General features: G+C 41.3%; 1 protein-coding gene and 1 long non-coding RNA gene across 2 annotated transcripts in view; one reads left to right on the plus strand and one right to left on the minus strand.

Annotated features, from left to right (window-relative positions):
- Positions 1–19,111, minus strand: part of LOC137378766 (calcium-transporting ATPase type 2C member 2-like) — a 113,594-nt gene that overhangs the window by 20,730 nt on the left and 73,753 nt on the right. The window contains exons 11-21 of the mRNA XM_068049151.1: positions 17,194–17,260; positions 12,162–12,286; positions 11,670–11,767; positions 7,857–7,958; positions 6,826–6,915; positions 5,570–5,671; positions 5,318–5,474; positions 4,736–4,906; positions 3,246–3,343; positions 2,864–2,914; positions 2,439–2,605 (exon numbers count right to left, since the gene is read on the minus strand). Coding sequence (XP_067905252.1) covers positions 2,439–2,605; positions 2,864–2,914; positions 3,246–3,343; positions 4,736–4,906; positions 5,318–5,474; positions 5,570–5,671; positions 6,826–6,915; positions 7,857–7,958; positions 11,670–11,767; positions 12,162–12,286; positions 17,194–17,260 — 1,228 coding nt within the window. The remainder of the gene's footprint in view (positions 1–2,438; positions 2,606–2,863; positions 2,915–3,245; positions 3,344–4,735; positions 4,907–5,317; positions 5,475–5,569; positions 5,672–6,825; positions 6,916–7,856; positions 7,959–11,669; positions 11,768–12,161; positions 12,287–17,193; positions 17,261–19,111) is intronic.
- LOC137378769 (uncharacterized) lies at positions 1,593–17,703 on the plus strand. Its single transcript, XR_010976656.1, has 3 exons — positions 1,593–2,296; positions 4,742–4,866; positions 15,275–17,703. It is a non-coding gene; the product is annotated as an uncharacterized lncRNA (long non-coding RNA).

Raw genomic sequence — 19,111 nt, forward strand, 5'->3', positions numbered from 1 at the left:
TTAGTGCTTTGTGCGATGCGGTGGCCTCCACCCATGGCCACTCGTAGCAGTGTTCTCCCTGTGGCCGCCGAGGAAGTGGAGGCAGCCTGTTCACTTGTCTCGGCTTGTGGCTGAGATGCATGTAGTGGTTGTCCTCGTCATGGAGGTGCTCGTGGGGGCATCACCAGAGGCTGCTGCCCCTGCAGCATTGCAGGAGCAGCCTCCATCACTTGACCCTGCTGCACTGAGGGTCCCTCAGTCGGAGGGGCCAAGGAGGCCGAGGATGATGAAGTCGGCCCAAGAGGGGTGGCACCCTCATCCTCCTCCATGCCATCCTCAGCCCTTGCCAGGCATGCCCGATGCCTGGCATAGGACACCAACTTGGGTGCAGCTGGAATCCCCTCCAAGGATCCCTGTGCCATCAGTCCTAGTGTTCCACACCACTCAGTGTCTCATGGATTCTGTCATTGTCAGGGCACAGTTCCTGCATCCACTCTACAAGACGTTGGCCACTCTCTCTATGGAGGACCTCATGCTCATAGCCCTGAATCACTGTGGCACACGTAAGCTGGATGAACTCCCCTATCCTCTGCCCAAGACCCCGCACTGCCTCAAGGAACTCTAACATGCGGGAGCACATCACCTGCTGCTGTTCAAGGCTTATGCTTTCATGTGGTTCCTGAGGTCCTGCTCCTGTGTCCTATGGAGCAGGGCTGTATATCTGTCCTCCCTCCTCTGAGGGGAGCTCCCTCTATCTCTGGAACCACCTCCTGCCTACTAGTACTGTGATCATCACCCTGTGCCTACATGCATGCGAGGACCTATCTGCACTGGTGGATGGTGCGCTCGTAAGATGTGATGGTGCTTCTTCTTCTTCCTGTGCAGCTCAGGGCCCACGGAGGGACAGGGAGAGGGTGTTGTGGGATGGATATCTGCACCTGTGGGAGACACAAGAAGAGATGATGAAAGCTAGCCAAGGAGAGTAGAAACTGCAGTGCTGAGGCTACCCAATGTTACTTAGTGTGCGACAAGCTAGCGGGATGGAGTGCATTTCACCCCCTTATTGACCATTTTGCCCTCTACTCATCAGGTCCACCAGGAACTCCTGTTTCACCAGGCCCAACTGCCTCCTCTCCAGTATCCTGGTCTACTCCATTGCTATCTGCTTCATGGGGGTTATTTGATAGAAAAGGACACCTCTCCTCCTGTCTGTGCCCTCTTCCTTACATTATGTGTGCATTTCTCCTGCAAGGACAAAAGAGAGTGAGATAAGGCACTACTGTCCCCTGGGTCCAATGTCATTTGCCCCTATGCATTAGGAGCTGCATGTCTCAGTGGTGACAGGTCCTCAGCAGCTCTCTGGCTGTCAGCTATTCTGAGGGGTCAGTAAATGCCTAGGGCACACACCCCTCCTATGTTCAGGATCAGCATGCACTTGAAACTCCTCATGAGGTGTGTCTGCTGCAGGGTGCAAGTGCTGAGACCTGTCCAGAGGGTTGGGGTTGCACTCATCTTGCCAGAACGTATGAGATTGTTGAACCTTTTATGGCACTGGATGCACGTTCCCCTTGTCTCACTTCTGCCACTGATGACGATGGCAATCTGGAGCCAGGCCTGTTTGGTCTCAGCTGGACAACTCCTCCTGCCACCCTCTGGGAAGAGTAACTCCCTTCTCTCCCTCATGGGCCTCCAGCATGAGATTCAAGTCCACATCAATGAACCAAGGGGTAGCCCTGTCTCTGGTGCCAAGTCTCTGGCTCTCTTGACTCATCTAACTTCTCTCTGGATCAGTGGAAGGCTTTGGCACGATGCACAGTTCTCTTCTTCAGGACAATCAGCAGCTCAGTGATTTGCCATGTGGAGTCTAAATAAGTTCCACGCTTGATCTGACCCGCCTCCTTTCCCACCCCCACTAGCTTTAATGAAACAGGAAACCCTTCCCCATACCAATTAAGGGCTTCCCCACATGAAAATCGTAATTTTAATCAGTTTCCCCACCAGAGGCGGGTTTCTAGCCTGAAAACAAACCCAGCTCCTGTTTCCCACCTCTGTGGTGAAAATTAGGCCCGGTGTGTCTGGAGGATGATGGACAGCTGCTGTCTGAAAGCAAAGACGGGAAAAATGAGAGTAAAATCAAAACCTGCAAAGAAAAAGAAAACAAAATGGGGTCAGAGATTACGGCCTGAAATTGTTGAACTCAATGTTGAGTCTGGAAGACTGCAAAAGTGCCTGATCGAAAAATGTTTCTCAAACGTGCATTGAGCGTCATTGGAACACGCCAGGAAGCTGAGGACAGAACGGGCAGCATGAGAGCAAGGTGGGAATTAAAGTGACAATATAAACACTGTTCATGTTAGCTGTTAATGTTATATCATTCAGAAATCAAAAGTGATGTATAATTGCTATCTTACAGGTAAAAAAAGACAAATCCTTAAACAGCACCAATTAAAATTACTCACAAAATAGAGGTAAAGTTATCATCCACCAGAATCATGCCTGCTGCTTCTTTACTGACATCACTTCCTGTTCCTTTCATGGCAATTCCAATATCAGCAGACTTGAGAGCAATAGCATCATTCACACCATCTCCGGTCATCCCCACCACTGCATTATTGCTCTGGAGGGCCTATGTAGCAACAATTAAGGGAGGTATATAACTGCATAGTTTAGTGGTTAACCAATATATAAACAACATTTAAACTGAATCTATTGCTGATCAAATTAGCTGAGAGGCATCTAAAATAATTTCCATTAGCAGCAACTGACATTTAGCATTACAATGTTTTAATGATATTCTACAAAGGTGGCAAATATATGGATATTGTTGAAGCAAAAGGGATTGATACTTTTAGCATTTGTTGTGCAAATTTAAAAGAAGTTATACCTTTACAATTTTCTGTTTGTGCTTTGGACTTGTTCTAAAGAATATAGAGACCTGAAAGAGGAGGGGAAGAGAGGACAGGAGAGAAAGAGGAAAGAAAACAAAAAAGTATAAACAATATATAGATAATCTGAACATTAAAATACTGCTTTCTGAAGCATTAACCGTTCTATTTTAATATGCATAACAAAACCACAGGTATAGGGTCTCTAAACAGCTACAATGATTTTGTGCTAAATATTTTCAAACACACAAATATTAGATGGTTGAATAAATATACTAAAGAGGAGCATAACTTATAAATAGACATTTGGAAAGTGCCTTTAAGTTATTTGCCAGAACTGAAGTGTAGTTCGCAATTTGAATAACTGGATTGAGATCATACCTTCATTACCATGAGGGAAAGATCTTCATCTTCTAGTTGCTCCAGCTGATCCCCTGACATGATCTCCATATCATCATTATATAGATGTATACTTCTTCCTGCATGTGCACATATATTTGGAAAAGGTTATTTACTGCCAAACTTTAGGGTTATGTTTTATATCTTGGACCATTTTATTTGAAAGTCATTGTTAAAATATGATTTTCTTTGTAATTAGTTGTACTATAAAGATACAAACACACCCACCCACCGAAACAAACAATGAAACCCAAAGTCACATACAGTGAAGGTGTACCCCAAGAAGAAAACAAAAATTGAATGGTGGATCAGTCGCTCCATACCTTAGTCACTGATGCTAATGTTAGGAATAAAATCAGACAGCAATATAGTTATCATTTACTACTATTGAGAATATAATTTCCAGTACGTCACCCATTACAAAAAATGAGACCAACATCAGAGCAAACCATTTGTAAACCCTACTCATAAGTTAACATAACAGCCAAGGACAAGAAAAGGCCATATGGCCCCTTGAAGCTCCTCCCCCAGAACTTCAATTTTCCCATTACAGCACTGAGTCACCTTTTGAATATCCCAGCTGCTGCCTTCATTATCTTGTCTGCCAAATTATTCTATGAATTGATTGTGATTAAAGGAATTCTTCCCAATGCTAGTTTTAAATTATTTATTGCTAATTTAGTTTTACTAAGGTAGATTAAAAAAAAATAATATAAAAATGTTAAGAATACTAGAATATTCAGTAACTATACAATTTATTTCATGCATTAGTAAACTAGATAGCATAAGGCAAAAATTGTAAGGCTCAGTTATTGGTAGAGACTGTGGCTAGACTTGTATGGAAAACAGGACTGGGGCTGCAATGAACTTTAATTTCTTCCATTATAATTTTCAAATGGGATAGATGCAGTGTTCACACACTGCTATATTAACAGACTGAATCTTCCTTTCATTAACTAGTCTACTATGCCACTAGTTCTTAGTTTTTTTTTAGTAATATGGCACTGCGACAAAAAGCCAACCTATTTCAGGTTGACACCTTTTTCAGTGGCTACCATACACCATAGTGCTTGAACATGTGCAGGGACCACAATGGTCAGCTCTGTCCTGAAACCTGAATGCACATTTTTAGGCATACTGCATTGCTGACCTATGGGATGGTGCTAGCATAGAGGAAAATCCTCCTCAAAAGTATCTGATATAGCACCAAATCAATTTCCCTTTAGTCATCCCCATTTCTTTAAATTTGACTTGCATGCAAATTTCATTTTTATCAGTGTTTAGAAAGTCGAGTTTGCACCTAGAATTGTGACTCATTTTAATTTGACATGAAAATTGTTAATTTTTTTAGGATGTTGGCAGGCATTAGAACAGTATAAACAACAAAAGAATTGTATTAAACCTAAAGACAAAAAAATGCCCCTAACAGGTTTGTTGCATAATAACATTTGGTGTACCAAACTTCACTGCACCTATAGAAATGGCCGTTTCCTTAGAGTCTCCAGTGATCATCTTTACAGCAACTCCTGAATTTTGAAGCATTTGAACTGCTCCCTTGACCTCAGCTCTTGGTGGATCAATAATACCAACCAATCCCAAGAAGGTGAGTGCACCTAATTCATGTCCAACGGCTAGTGTGAGCACTGGGGAAAAGCAAACAGGAAAATACCTATTAAGACCATATATTTATTGAACATGTATATAATGCAGTTTGGATATGGGACCAGTAGCTATTGAGGTCATATGCAGGCTACTATGGGAGGCCTCTATTTAGAGAAAGAATCTAGGCTTGAAGGTCACCCATTTGTTGGAAAAGTTACAGTCTTAGCAGACACGCAAATGAGGAAATAGCTTTAACCTTTTGTACTAAAGGGTCACTTATGTTACAAAATAATGTCAAGGTATAAAATTTTTTACAAATTACAAAATTCAATATTTATCCTTTTATCATGGTATACATTTCTTTAGAACTAGAAATACATTATATAAAATACATGCAATTTTACATTTGAAAATTCACTATTTGAAATTTAACACAGAACACATGACCCTACCACGCAGGCCCTCGGCTCCTAGCTTTGCTTGTTGTTGGACGTATATTGCCTTTTGCTGTGGTGTGAGGGGTACAGGCATGCCACCATTGCTATAATTGTTACAGTACTGAATCACTCCCTCATATGCACCTTTCATGAAGTAAATTTCTTCAGTGTCCTTTAAATGTCACATAAAAACTGTTAGTGCTGCCTGCAGACATGGCTCAATAACTGAAAAATATTTTATAAGTCTCTGAACAAAATCGTTCCTACCTGACTCTTGTGGACACATTTAACAGCCATCCACTTCTGCTCTGAGCAAAAAGGATATTCCTTTTTCCTCATATAGCTCTGCTTAACATGATCAAGGTCCATCTTCAATTCAGAATGTAAAATCATTAGGTTTTAAAGCCAAAAGTTGTTCAATAATTTAATCAAATGATCTGTTAATTTTCCTTTGGATCTTTTCGTACTGAATCAGATATGTACTTGAATTAAAATGATATTCATACAAAAACACAAAAGGACAACAAGAAAAGACTGTTCAGATAGTCATTCTTGGGTATTTGCATTATCACTTTTATCTTACTGTCTTCACATTAATCTCATATTCTTTTATAACCTGTTAAACCAGAAAGCTATTTATTTGGATGTCTCAGCTATGTCCCGATTTGGTCCACCAAGTGACAATTAACAATTCCAAGACGGAAATACAAGCCAGATGTTTACAGGGTTGTGTGTTTGTGGGGGGAGGGGAGTGCGAATTCTGGACGGGAAACCCGAGTACGGGTTACCTGGACATCCTGCAGATATTAACTGCCAGGCATTTTAAAAAAAAATTTCTGCAAGTTTCCTGTCTAACATGTGGAAAAACCTGTAGCACAAGGATGCAGCTGAGAAGTAGAGAACAGGTAAGGAGGCAGGGAGAAATTGCATTGGCGTGGCTGGTGGGAGACATGGAGGATGTTGGTCCTCCTGGCCCACAAACAATACTGTAAGTACACTTCACTTATGGATGCTGCCCTTCTCTCCTTTTACTTGCCATGTTTCCCAAGGCCTAGGAAAAGCTCATTAGAATGGAGGCATGCAGCCACCTTAAAAGCTGATACCACTGACCAACCTCCTGAGAGCAGGTTGGCTGGTTCTCCCTGTGCCCACCCAATTCCACCTCCATTAAAACTGGAGTGGTGGTTCGAGGCAGGTTTGAAATTTTAAAGTTTTAATTTGTCGCCCAACACAGTCCCACTTGTCCTTGGTCATTAAAATTACCCCCATTATTCCTTAGCTCATTAACTGTGCTTGAATAATTAAATGTAATGAAAGCACTCAGCTCTTCAGTGAGATTCACATCACTCAACTGCATTTTTAAAAGTAAATATATTTTGCCAAAAGGTTGACCCCACCCCCGTGAAGATGTCAACCTTTTAAGATTTGCTGATCATTTAGCTGTACTTTGACATGCACTTGTAGCTAATGCACCAGTTGTCATTCTGTTTCAAATATCAAAATTAATTTTTTTCAGCATTTACCTTCATTGCAAGAGCAATTAAGGCTCCTTCTGTTGGTTGTCCCATTAACGTGTCTTCTCTGATGACAGCATTATTGCATAAGCATCCAGCCTATGAGCAAGCAAATTTTAACATGGGTCACATGATTTATAGTAAATTATAGCAAAACTATCAAGCTGTATTGATGAACCTTAACCATTTGTAATTGTGCTACTCGCCCTAACCTCCTTCAGTCAGGTGTGCTGAGTAAATGGATTGTTCTTAGCCTCCTTCTGAGGTCCCTACTCTCACAGATGCCAGTCTTCAGTCAATTTGATTCACTCCATGTGACATAAAGAAGTGGCAGAGCACCCTAGGTACAGTAAAGGCTATGGGACCTGACAATGTCCCAGCTGTACTGCTGAAGGTCTGTGCTCCAGAACCAGCCCTCAGCTAAGCTGCTCTAGTTCAGCTACAACACTGACATTTACCCAACCAGGTGCAAAATTCTCCAGATATGTTCTGTCCACAAAATGTAGGACAAATCCAACCTGCCAATTACCGCCCATCAGTCTACTCCAAATCATAAGCAAATTGATGAAAAGAGTCATCAACAGTGCTAAGATAAGCAAAAGGAGCAGGAGTAGGTCATACAGCCCTTTGGACCTGTCCTTCTATTCAGTAGGATCATCAATCTCAACTTGACTTTCTCCTCGACCCCCATATTCCTTGATTCCCTTAGAATTCAAATAGTCATCGATCTCAGTCTTGCACATACCCAACATCTGAGCAGTCACAGTCTCTGGTAGAGAATTCCAAAGGTTCGCAACCCTCTGAATAAAGAAATTTCTCCTCATTTCAGTCTGAAATGATTTACCCCTTATCCTGAGACTGTGAGCCCTAGCTCTAGACTCTCCAACTAGGGGAAACAGCCTCTGAGCATTTGCCTTGGGTCACGCACACCCGAAGTGCGATGATACAAACTACCTTCTCATGGGCCACTAGGAATGGACAATAAATGCTGACCTTGCCAGCAACACCCACATTCTGAGAATGAATTAAAATTAACTCACTTCAACCAGTTTTCCTATCGACACATTGGAGAACGCCTTGACTATCTCTCCACTGGGTAATAGACATACATTGCCATTTCCATTGTATCCTGTACCAGTTACCTGTAACAAATGAAAAATTCAATTTGCAAAACTTTCACAAGCCATAATGCATATAAATTAGATTCAGCCATTACTCAAATGTTTACACTTAAGCCAGCTAGACAACCTTGTTTCAATAAGAAGTGCTAAATGTTTTAGGTCATTTGAAATTATAGAGTCAGAGTCATTCTTTATTAGATCTTAATTTAAAAATATTGCAGCTAACTATTTTCCCACAATATAGTATGAAAAGAACTATGTTTACTATAGAAATTTATAAGAATTATATTGACACCAAGGGATTTCTTTGAAAAGTATGATCTTATGCTATTGAATATTATATATCTGGATGCAGTATGTATTGGTTGTGGTCTCAAGATCAACACAGTTGCATACTGCAGTATAATCTGAAAAATATAAGATCTAAAAATGATATTAGGATGACATTCCCCTTCATTACTGCTTGTTGCTCATCTTTTAATACAACGGTTCTTAAATACTAACATTTTGAAGCCTTTGAAATATTGTCATCAGTCTCTCATTTTTAATTGGTTGAGGTCAATCATCTATCTGAAAATGATGATGATGCCTTTCAGTATTGAGGGATACAAGGTGACCATCAGTTTGCTACTTCACTTTGTGTTTAATTTGCTCTTGGCATCAGCTGCCTGTTTTTGGTAAAAGTTAATAATAGTCTCTTCAGCAGAAGAATAATATACATATGCTCATTCCTCAAGTCCTAATCCTCATCTTGTCGTCAACTTTCCTGTACCAATGTTATTGGCAGAAGTCATGATGACTTTAGTTTGCGCCCTGAACCATCATCACTTGAGCCACCATGAGAAACCAAAGGGTGGCTGCGAGGCAACAAGGACTATCTGCTGACCACCTGGCTCATGACTCCAGTGCGCAACCCATAGGCAGCATGAATGTAATGACAGCCATGCTGCCCCATGATACATCATTGAGCAGGCCATTCGGGTACGTAAGCAACACTTCCACTACATGGATCACTCTGGAGGAGCCCTGCAATACTTTCCAGAACTCGCCTCATGATTTGCCATAGTCTGCTGTATCCTGAACAACCTCGCCTTCATGAGGGTACAGTCCTTGCCATCAGCTCTATGGTCAATAGCTAAGGAAGGAGAAGAGGAAGGGGACCAACCAACACTTCGCTTTCTGGCTGGCATTCTGCAATCAGCTCATCCGACTGCGATACCAGTAAACATAAACCCAATTCTCCATTCAACAACAGTCCCACACTTAAGCTTCCCTCACTTACTGACCATCACAGCCCTTCAAGCCACAATTCTGAAATATAAACCACCATAAAATATTCCAAACCAACTTTACCACTCAAACCATCCAATAGTCCATAGAAAAGGCAACTAATTACCCTTACGTATTCCCTTAGTGCCTGTCCTCTGTGTGTATGCCTATTCTAGTGCTCCTATGCAGTGCTATCTCTGTGGCTGCAGCTTGGCTGGTGGAAGGCTGCTGAATTTCACTGGGGGAGACTGCAGATTGCCTTGCAGCATGACCTCAAGCAGCTCTGGCCCTAGAAGGCTTGGTTTTGGACTACACCACATTGACATAGACAGCAGCAGTCTGGGCTAGCTGGTTGACAGGCAAACAGCAAGGGAACTGGTGGAGTGGCAGTGGTGGAGGGATGAATGCTGTCATCCTAGTAGAAGAGCAGGTTCAGGCTCCACAGAACCAATGCCATTCCCCTGCGGCGACCCCTCAATAATCCGAGCAATGTATTGGAGGACAGATTGCTGGATTGCTCTGACACCCTGCAAGCCCCTTTGAACACTGATATCTGTAACCATGATGGCAGAGGTCTGAGTTTGCAGCACTCAGAAGATGGGTGGCTTCTGCTTGTGCTACAATGGAAGCTGAAATCTCAGCCATCAGATGCTGCATCATGGTTGGGTCTAAAAGTGTGGTAATGGAGTTGGCCACCACTTCCACGCTGGGAAGGATGGGCTCCAAGTTTTGTGTAAAGCCATATGCAGGGTTGTGCTGGACTTCTCCATGCTCCTTTACAGTGACTGCAGGCTTTCTGGCATGCCTGCCATTGTCCCAAGAATTCCCATGTGTATATCCATCAGCCTTATTTCTGTACACTAGTCCATCAAAGTCCTCATCTGAGTCATCTACAACAGAACTTGTGTGTGACCTTGCCCTGTGGTGAGCTGGCACCTGTGCTAACCTTTCGACTTATACTGGCTGCAGGCTACTCGTGCCTAGTGTCTCACCACGTGAAGATCCCACCTCCTAAGCTCCCTTCTAAAGTACGCTCAGTCAGTATCTGAGCTGGTGGTCAGTGTTAAATTGAGTGACAGTGTTTCTTCTTCAAGTCTTTTCTTCCTCTTCCACTTCCTGCTCCTGAACCGCTGCCTGGACAGGGTGCGCGTCTCGGATATCTGAAAGGAGAAAGGATAGGGTAGGGAAAGGAGAAAGGTTAGGGTAGGGAAAGGAGAAAGGTTAGGGTAGGGAAAGGAGAAAGGATAGGGTAGGGAAAGGAGAAAGGATAGGGTAGGGAAAGGAGAAAGGTTAGGGTAGGGAAAGGAGAGGTGGCTGTGGGGGAGGAGGGGGGAAACTGGGGGGCAAAGCAAGAGATGCATGTTTAGACTATCTTCAGCTTGTATATCAAAAGAGATTGTGGGATGAGGGGAAAGTGAGAAGAAGGATTAGATATGAACATATGTTCATCTTTGATGGTTTCAGCCCCACTGCTGGCCACAGCCTCAGTCATGGCTACTCCAATAATGGTGGACATTGTCTCCTCCATCAGCATGAGTACATGCAGCCATGCCCGTCGGTTAGGCATTACTGCCTGCAGTTATGCGCCACCTTGTCCTGCAAGAGAGAGGGATGTGTGCCAGTGAGTGTGGCACAATTTGTTTAGCCAATGCGCCAGTGTGTACAAGCTATGAGATGTTGGGTGTGAGACTTGCAGCAGTACTAAGTGTATGAGAGTGATGTGAAGCTATGAGTGTTAGATATGAATCCTGATTGATAGAGATTGTTAGTCGATGAGTGAAGGCAGGGTGGTGAATTGCACAGTTTGTGTGTGAGGCTAGTGGTACAGTTGGTGGGACATGGCATTTGAAGATGTATTCACTGACCTTGACCACTTATCATTAAACTTGTTGTGGCATGCAATCTAGGTCCTTGCCATTACACTGCTGGCATTGACTGCTATTGCTATCCACTCTCACTGCTTTCGCAGTGTTTGTCTGGAGGGCCTCCTGTTCCATGTGAGTAGACAACCTCTCTCTTCCTGTCCATGTCCTGTACCAAGGCCTCAGGGAAACTTGGAGCACGCTCTCTGCAATTTTGTGCACTTTTAAAATGACTTCCAACACCTATTCCTTTTAAAATGCAACTCCCCTTTATGAATTGCTGGTTGGCTTTAAGTAGTGCGGGCTAGTTTGAACTCATGTTGGTCTCTCATGACTTTGTGCCCCCTGCTGAACTCAACAGTGCACTTAGCAAAGGCTGCACGCTATAATCATGCTAATGAGAAGGTAGCACAGCTTTTTCACACTGCCTGCATCAGAAGGAATAGGCATAGGTTAATTGTGCATCACAATCCCAACACCCATTTTCAGGGGCTATCTAATTTTGCCCCCTAAATTGTGATAAATTTCCTCCAGACATTCTTTTACCAATAAAGTATAAAACCCTCATCAGGATTAGACTGTAAGGTAATTTAATACCCACCTCTGCTTGTATGCCATCTGATGTAACCAATCGTGTTACAGTCATCTCATTGGCCGTTAGGGTGCCAGTCTTATCGGAACAGATAACATTACAGCAACCTATATTTTTAAAAAGTGTGACTAGTAATTACTTTGCATTAGAAACCGTGCTTAAATTCTCTCCATAAATTATATACAAGAATTGATTCAGATATTAAGACAGGGTACTATTTCTATCTTGGCCATTTTGAGTTGCTGTCACATATGAAGAGGTTTGTACATAGCAAGATGAATGAAAAGGAGAAATTGAATTTACAAATTATTTTGAACAGTACAAACATAGAAAAGAATTTTTTTCACTAACTGGGTCTGCTGTATCTTGCCTATTAGTTCCTCTAGATGATTTTTTCTTGGATCGATGTAAAACAAATCAAATTATTCAAAGAAAAATACACCCAGAATATTAAGTCTAATTATTTAAAATTAACAAAATAAATAAATTTTGTTGTCTTACCTAATGTTTCTACAACAGGAAGTTTCTTTATTATGACTCTCTTCTTTGACATTCTAATCACACCTAGAGCTAGTGTTACTGTGACAACAATTGGTAAGCCTTCTGGAATAGCTGCAACAGCCAGACTATTAATAAAAACAAGAAGCCATGTTATAGCTACGACTGATCTTGTCCTTACCTAAGCCCATACATGCATTTTATAGTAGCAGGTCACTGGATAGCAATCAGAAGTGAAAACCATAGGAAATGGTGGAAATAAGGTAAAGCAATTAACCAGCAAGTCACCCAGTCTTTTTTTGTTCTGGTGATTTGGCCAACTCTAACGAGGTGGCGTTTGTTGCTGATCTCGAGTTATTTTACAACCATGGTTTATGGGAATAAAGTCACAAATTGGCCATACCTGGTAGGAGGAACAGGTTCGTTTCCACGAAAGGGGATTAGTAGATTGGATAGGTTTTTATGATATCTGGCAGTTTTCATGCTAATTTTTCACTGGTCCTAACCCACAAATTGCCAGATTTATTTAATTCAATTTCATTTACTTGCCTTTATAAGTGTGAGTGATTTATTTGGAACTTAATCCATTTTCTTCATCGTTTTGAAGATTTCCGTTAAAAAAACCGTTAAGTGTCAGGCAAACCCCCCACCTGCCAAGACTGAGGCACACATTATTTTGCCACATGAGCATTAAAACAGAAAAATTGCAAGCCCCTGACTGGAAAGACATTTTCATAGCACGAGACAGGGTGGAAACAAAGGGAGCCAGTCCCTGCCCCAATACACAGAAGAGACCTGGTCAAACCAGTCGGTCATGTGACCACCTGTTGGCCAACTAGGGGAATTTTAAACTGGAAAAGCAGATTTTTGAAATCAGAAAGCCGAGTGCTCATGGACTGAGAACATCTCATCTCCAGTCTGGCCTCATCTCGCTTTCACCAACTTCGGAAACCATTGACGACATGTAAACTCAAAGAGAGAAAATTCTGCTATGTGAACAAGGTTTAAGAAGAATACTGGGCCCCAACGAAACCCCGGACCATATCTTCAATCAAGGACTACAGCAAGATGTTACCTCAAACTGTTCTACTTATCTTTTCCTTTTCTCCTATCTGTCCCTATTTGCAAATGTGTATCGCGTGTGCATGCTAGCATGGGCACGACGTATATCCGTAGTCATGAACTGTATTAAAGTTGAAGTATGTTTAATAAATTTCACTTTTCTTCTTTAAAAAAGCCTGTTTATGCTCATTTCTTTGCCTTATAATTGGAAAGTTGTGAACAGGGATTCACAAAGGGGGAGCTCAAAGCACAGTGTGTTTAAAATTAAACCCTGTTACAATAAGACCAGGTGAAGATAGTAACAGACCCCTAGACACCGTTCTCACCTGGTCATAACATAAGTCTATTAGAAATCCTCCCTTCCAAAAAGAGAACAAACACTACTTTAATCTTGCCCCTGACTTTGTTGTTTAACTTTGCACCCTCTCAACAGCAATAATATCCTTCTCGTGGTGTAGTAGCCAATACAATACGCCAAACAATACAGCTTCTTTCAAATTTGTAATTTATACTTCTAATACATCTCAATGAATACCTTGTCTTTTCTTCATTGCAGATACATCCCTACATATGAGTCACTGGCACTAGACCAGAGGAATCCTTTTTACTTTCGACAACAGACAAAACAATTTAAGATAATTTTCCTACAACTGCATACACTCGCCTCTAAACACAATCCACTTATCCTGCTGCATCTCCCTGGTTGCTCCCTAGAGGCTTCAAATACTGGTTTGAAAGGTCTCGTACTTCAGTTTATAGCTCTCCTTTTAACAGTTGCATTAACAAGATACTTCTTAGCAGATGTGTGGCCAGTAGTCTACTGAACCAAGGAAATCATTGACCCATCATTTGCTGTTGACCCTGTCAGCAATCACATATTTCCAGTCTCATCTTTTGTGGTGAGCAATTATCATTCTTGTGACTGAGCATTTTAGCCTGATCACTCAGCATAGATGCCATGAACCACTGCAAATTATTAGATACTCTTTATCATGGTTACACCCTTTTCTACAAGTGTTACAACCAGGTGAGAGGGGTCTAGGGGATCTCTCTCAGCCTTTGCCTGGTTTAACCGTAACAGGGTTTAATTTAAAAAAACACACCGTGTTTTAGCTCCTCTTTAGTGAATCCTTGTTCACCACTTTCCAATTGTAAGGCAAAGAAATCAATTCAGACAGGTTTTCTTAGATTTTAAACAAGAAAGGTAGAAGTTTATTAATCTTAAACTCTAATCCAGTTACCGACTATGAATACGCGACGCGACCATGCTAGCAAGCATACGCGATAAACACACGTGCAGATAGAGACAGAAAACGTATAAGGAATAAAGGAGAAAAGTTTGAGGCAATAGAGGGGTTTCTATTTTATTGTCCTTTGAGTTTGCTGTGAAGTCTTTGGTTGCCGGTCAGACTTGCAATTCGTTGGGGTCCAGTGCACACTTCAACTTGTTTCGAGGTCGGAGTCTTTTCTTTCTTGAGGTTTACATTTCTTCCGTGGGTCTGGTGGCTTGGGAGAAAGTGTGAGAGAGAGAGCTTCCAGTTCAAATTACCTTCTGCCCTTTTCTGTGGCACAATTTTAAAAAACCCAGATTGCCCAGCAGGTTAGTCATGTGACTAGCTGGTTTGACCACTTCTGTTTGTGGATTCTGCCATCTTAGCAGTCATCCTGGAATGTGAGCATCCTCACCTTCAATGTCTGGTGATCACAGCCCATTTTGGATAAAGTGGACCAGGGAATAGTCCTTTGTCCCTCCAAGCACTGTCTGTTAGTATACAAATGTTTTTCCAGCCAAGTGTCTGGTGATTTTTTAATGAGTCCTTTCTTCACTCCAGCAACAGTTTAAAATCAATGTTCATATGTCAAAATTAATATGCTTCAGTCTTGGCAAGTGGGGGTCTGCATGACACAAGATAACCAACAGCTAGTCTCATAACAAAGAAGGTAACTAGTCAATGGTTAAAATTTCTAAGTGGCATTGAACACTGCCATTAAAAAGGAAAGAACATACCCAAGTAACCATGATGGATTTTTGTGTCCTTTTGAATCATATACAGATACCACATTTTTGGTGAATTTCAGAGAAGGTGACAGCACAGCTGCCAGAAGGATTTGCAACACCTTAAGACTTCCAAGACTAACACTGTCCAACAGTCCACGAGGAGTAATAGACAGTCAAAAACTGTTCTGCAAGGCCATCTGAAGATATGCTACAGTTTGGCCCTCTGACGTTCAACATCTACCGAATGTACAAGATCCCATAATCCATGGCCTAGATCCCTTAAGAAATTATTTTTGCCCAGTGTAGGTTAGCTCAGCACTTCCTAACTTCCACTATATTAGGTCTTGGTCAGTGATCACAGTCATACTACTTGCCCTTTTTTTCCCTCTGGTTCTATAGGCCTTTCAACTATTTAGTAACCATGGAACCTTAAATAATGATTATTGACCATTCCACATGTTTCCTGTAAGGCTAGGATACAAATCAGTTCCTGGTAAAGGAAAGCCATTTCTGAGCTTCTTACCATCCACGGAGTTGAAATTCTAAGGGAAAGAATGATTAGTCTATTAGGCAGGATTCTTGTGCTTCTGTATAATTATGGATGAAGGTCATGGGTTTTAGCTGATGCAGAGCAGAGGGGGCTGCATACCCTATGCATGCTCCTGATAAATGGCCTTAAAAGGAATTGAGCATGAATTTCCATCACTTCACCAGCAGAAATTTCAAGCTGAGACCTTTTTGTATTCTATTCAAAGACAGCATTGAATAATGGAATTAATACTGAGGGTCTCACCAGAGTATCTTTCAAGAGAATCCATGACCATGGGTTCACCTTTGACCCATTTGTAGCCATCTAATACTTAGGTTATTTATATAACCAGCAGAGCCATCAAAAAACTCCTGGTTTTACTTGCAAGTAACTTGGGTCACTTCCAAATACAGAAAACATTGATAATGAGATTCATTTGTATCCCTTTATATGTGTCTGCAATCATGAAGTAAAAAACATTCTGATCTAGATTCAGTTACCTGGATGGTGGAAAAATAATGGCAGATTACACACTACACTAACACCAACACTAAGAAAATTACAGAGACCAATGTTTTAAATGGTTAAGAGAAAAGAATTTTTCAAAAATACTGGAAATTAAAATTAGTTCTGATGATGCAAATACTACCATATGAGAGATGGAGCAACGGGAAATGGCAGGAGTAAGTACATCTGAAGGCATTTAAAAATAGACTGACTATAAACTCACCAAAAACTAATCATATGAGACAGTAAATGTGATTAAAATTGCGGTTTCAGGAACCATTCATTCAGTTAGGCTGGGAAAGATAGAAATAACAGGCATCACCACATTCACAAAGTTACACAACAAATAATATGAAGGAAAAATATCAGTGCAACAAACACATGAAGAAAAAAAAACACATTCACACTCATATTTATATAGTGTGTAACAATTCAACTACAAATAAATAATGAAAAATTTTTATCACCTCAGGAATGAATACTTTAAAGTCACTTTGGGTAGAGAATGAAGGATTAAATAAATTCACGTACTTTTCTTTCATTGAAAGAAATTTTAATATCTTGTTTTCACCAATAATTTCTCCCCTTGCTCTGGTCCCACTGAACCTCCTGTAGCCAACTAGCCTGCTCTACACCCTCAACTTACTACTTTTAGCATAATCCTGCCTGGTAGTAGTCTATTGAAATCAATTCCACTTTTCTGTTAGTAACAAGTCTGCTTCTAAATAAGACTCTGCCTTTTTACTTATGCTGCTTAAATTTAAAAAAAAACTGCTTTCTCATGTATTATTAACCTACAGCTAAAATTATTTCAAAGCATGCTTTATTGACGTCCAGCAAATTCTGTAGTCTTAGAAATAATATGTTCTAAAAGAATAGTCATTGGTATTTTATCACATTAAACTGTATATTTCTAAACGGGGCATTTATCTTCTTACCTAACTCCTATAGTAAACATGCCAAGGAGGTGCTTCCCTTGTAACCAACCGATGAGCATCAATAAACCTGTAGAAAACAATGTTTACACCTGTATAAAAAGTCTTGAAATTAATGAATTAAGACTTTGGAAGTGAATTTTATGAGGGCTCCTCCCATTCCATCAAATGACTTCATCAACGTGAAGTTACAGCAATGGAATGGAAGAAGAACTAAGAAAATTCGCCCCCGTTGACTCACTTCAATTTACAGTTTCAAATCTATGAGCATTATTAGCAGAACTGCATTTAACCAGAAACAAAAGAAATGTTACCAGATGTATTACATTTGGGAAACTTTAGGCATGGCATCTGACTTGGCCAAATTCAAAGAGTTTTCTACCAATTTTCAACAATACTCATCAATCTCCCATGGCAATACTTATAGCAAGTGATAAGATACTGCTGTTTTATTATGACAGGAATATTATACAATGTATTCTACTGTTGATAAGGTGAAGCTTTGAATAAATCAATCTGTCCATTTAAGTACTCAGATTCAAACTACTGTAAATAAGTACAAGAACAACTTGTATTTATATTGCACCTCTAATGTAATGCACTTTCACAGGGAAATTTTAAAATAAAATAGGACACGGAGCCACAGAGGGAGATATTAGGGCAGATGACCAACAGCTTGGTCAATGAGGTAGATTTTAACAAGAGTCTTAAGGGAGGAGAGTGTGGAAAGCTGTATGGAGGGAGGGAGGGAATTCCAGAGCTTAGGACCTTCACAGCTGAAGGCACAGCCACCAATGGTAGAGCGATTAAAATCAGGAATGCTCAAGGGGCCAGAATTGGAGGAGCGCAAAGATCTCAGAGGATCGTGGAGCTGGAGATGATTACGGAGATAAGGAAGGATGAGACCACAGTGATATTTGAAAAAAGGGTGAGAATTTTAAAATCAAGGCGCTGCTTAACTAGGAGCCAGTGTAGGTCAGTGAGCACAGGGTTAATGGATGAACGGGACTTGGTGTGAGTTAGGACAGGGGCAGCTGGGTTTTGGATAACATCAAGTTTACACAGGGTAGAATATAGGAGGCTGGCCAGGAACAGTCAAATCTACAGGTAACAAAAGCATGGATGAGGGTTTCAGCAGATGAGTGAGCCAAGGTGGAGTTAGCAATGTTAACCTTACTGAAATCCATGTATGCTACATCTACTGCTTTACCCTCATCGACACATCCAGTCACTTCCTTGAAAAATTCAATCAAGTTAGTTAGACACAATCTCCCCCTGACAAAGCCATGCTAACTATCCCTGCCTCTCCAAGTGGAGATTAATCCTGTCCCTCAGAATTTTTTCCAATATTTTCCCAACCACTGATGTTAGACTCACAGGCCTGTAATTGCCTGGTTTATCCCTACTGTCCTTCTTGATTAATGGTACCACATTTGCTGTCCTCTGGTACCTGTGCCAGAGAGGATTTGAAAATTTTATTTATTTAGAGATACAGCACTGAAAATGGCCCTTCAGCCCACCAAGTCTGTGCTGACCATCAACCACCCATTTATACTAATCCTACATTAATCCCATTATCCTCTCACATCCCCACCACCTATACTAGAGGCAATTTATAATGGCCAATTTACCTATCAAAACCTGCAAGTCTTTGGCTGTGGGACAAAACCAGAGCGCCCAGTGAAAACCCACACGGTCACAGGGAGAACTTGCAAACTCCGCACAGGCAGTACCCAGATTCGAACCCGGATCGCTGGTGCTGTGAGGCTGCGGCGCTAACCACTGTGCCACCTGATACTGTGCTTTTGTGTCAAAGCCCCTGCTATTTCCTCCCTTGCCTCCCTATAGTGGAAACAGATTGTTCTAACTGAGAAACAGACAGACATCTGTGTGTTAGCAGCTGAAAGGAGGGCTCTCAGAC

The sequence above is a fragment of the Heterodontus francisci genome, chromosome 17, assembly GCF_036365525.1.
Source record: "Heterodontus francisci isolate sHetFra1 chromosome 17, sHetFra1.hap1, whole genome shotgun sequence".
Lineage (NCBI taxonomy): Eukaryota > Metazoa > Chordata > Chondrichthyes > Heterodontiformes > Heterodontidae > Heterodontus > Heterodontus francisci.